This window comes from Austrofundulus limnaeus, unplaced genomic scaffold (genome assembly GCF_001266775.1).
Source record: "Austrofundulus limnaeus strain Quisiro unplaced genomic scaffold, Austrofundulus_limnaeus-1.0 Scaffold322, whole genome shotgun sequence".
Lineage (NCBI taxonomy): Eukaryota > Metazoa > Chordata > Actinopteri > Cyprinodontiformes > Rivulidae > Austrofundulus > Austrofundulus limnaeus.
This window is the reverse complement of record NW_013952724.1, coordinates 195828-197083: the sequence shown is the minus strand read 5'-3', so window position 1 is coordinate 197083 and position 1256 is coordinate 195828. Positions and strand designations below refer to the sequence as shown.

The 1256-nt window shown below is 47.7% G+C and overlaps 1 protein-coding gene across 1 annotated transcript in view; it reads right to left on the bottom strand.

The window, feature by feature from the left end:
- nuf2 (UF2 component of NDC80 kinetochore complex) overlaps positions 1 to 1256 on the bottom strand; it is a gene marked incomplete in the record, with an annotated part of 12352 nt that overhangs the window by 6317 nt on the left and 4779 nt on the right. The window contains 5 exon segments of the mRNA XM_014022276.1: positions 130 to 270; positions 373 to 510; positions 585 to 647; positions 727 to 820; positions 1132 to 1205. Coding sequence (XP_013877730.1) covers positions 130 to 270; positions 373 to 510; positions 585 to 647; positions 727 to 820; positions 1132 to 1205 — 510 coding nt within the window.

Below are 1256 nucleotides of genomic sequence, written 5' to 3'. Positions count from 1 at the left end.
GTTGATACATGAGGCCCCTGTAGTGTATGGAGACAGGTGTGTATGGAGACAGGTGTGTATGGAGACAGGTGTGTATGGAGACAGGTGTATTAGCAGAGCGTCTCTGCTACAGCTGCTGTGTGTCACTACCTCCTCCTGCAGCTGCTTGGTGGAGTTCATGCTGCTCTCCAGGTCCTGCAGGAGGCTGAACATCTGCTGGACCTCAGCCTCGGTGTGACCCACACCCTGCACCATGTTCTGCAGCTCCACCAGACGCTCATCTGTGTCTTTCTGCGGGCAGACATGAGACTCAGCTGACAGGTGTGTGTGTGTGTGTGTGTGTATGACACACAGGTAAGCATGGGTTCAGAACAAGCACAGGGTTCAGCTCACGATGGAGATCTTCATGGTTTTAACGCACTCCCTCATCCTCTCCATTTCACTCTTCAGTTCCTCTGGAGACTCAACAATCTGAGACTTTAGAGTACTGATGTCCTCCTTCAGGTCCCCGACGTCCACCTTTATCTGGGCCTGTCACACACGCACACAGCTGCTCATTAAAAACAGTACAGGAGTACAACGGTGTGTTAAGCTGAATCTGGTACCAGCTTCTGTGTGGTCTCTGCGATTCTGGCCTTCCACTCTGCAACACTCTCGTCCACGGCGCTCTGAGAGGAAACAGAGGATTTGAGCTGAAGTGAGGAACATTAAAGCTTCAGCTCCTCACTCTGCTCCAGCACCACCTACCGCCTCCTGATACTCGTGCATGGTTTTAGTCTTCAGCTCAGAGAAAGCAGCTGCCAGCTCATCTGCCTCGGCCTGCTGCTCCGGTGGGATGGTTCTGGTGAGGAGGAGACGGGTCAGAACGTATCATCATCACTGCTGGAGTTTTATCCACTCATGTTTGTTGAAAATGTCTTTAACTCTWTTATGTGTCCAGAGTTACAAAACTCAACTATTCTTCCTACATGATATTAAAACTATATAACACATTTCTGCTTGTTTGATGTCGAGTCACTGCTGGAAGAAAATATTTTGATGCTTTCTTATTATTTTATTATTTACTATTCATTATGAGATAGTCTATTAACAACACACACAGGAGCAGAAGGTTGATAACAAACAGCTGACATAAAAACAAAACTAACTTACGTCAACATCTCAATCTTCTTCTCTGCTTCTTGGATGCTTCTGGTCAACGTCTGCAGTCTGTCCACGTCTGACCTCTGACACACACACACACACACACACACACACACACACACACACACACACAC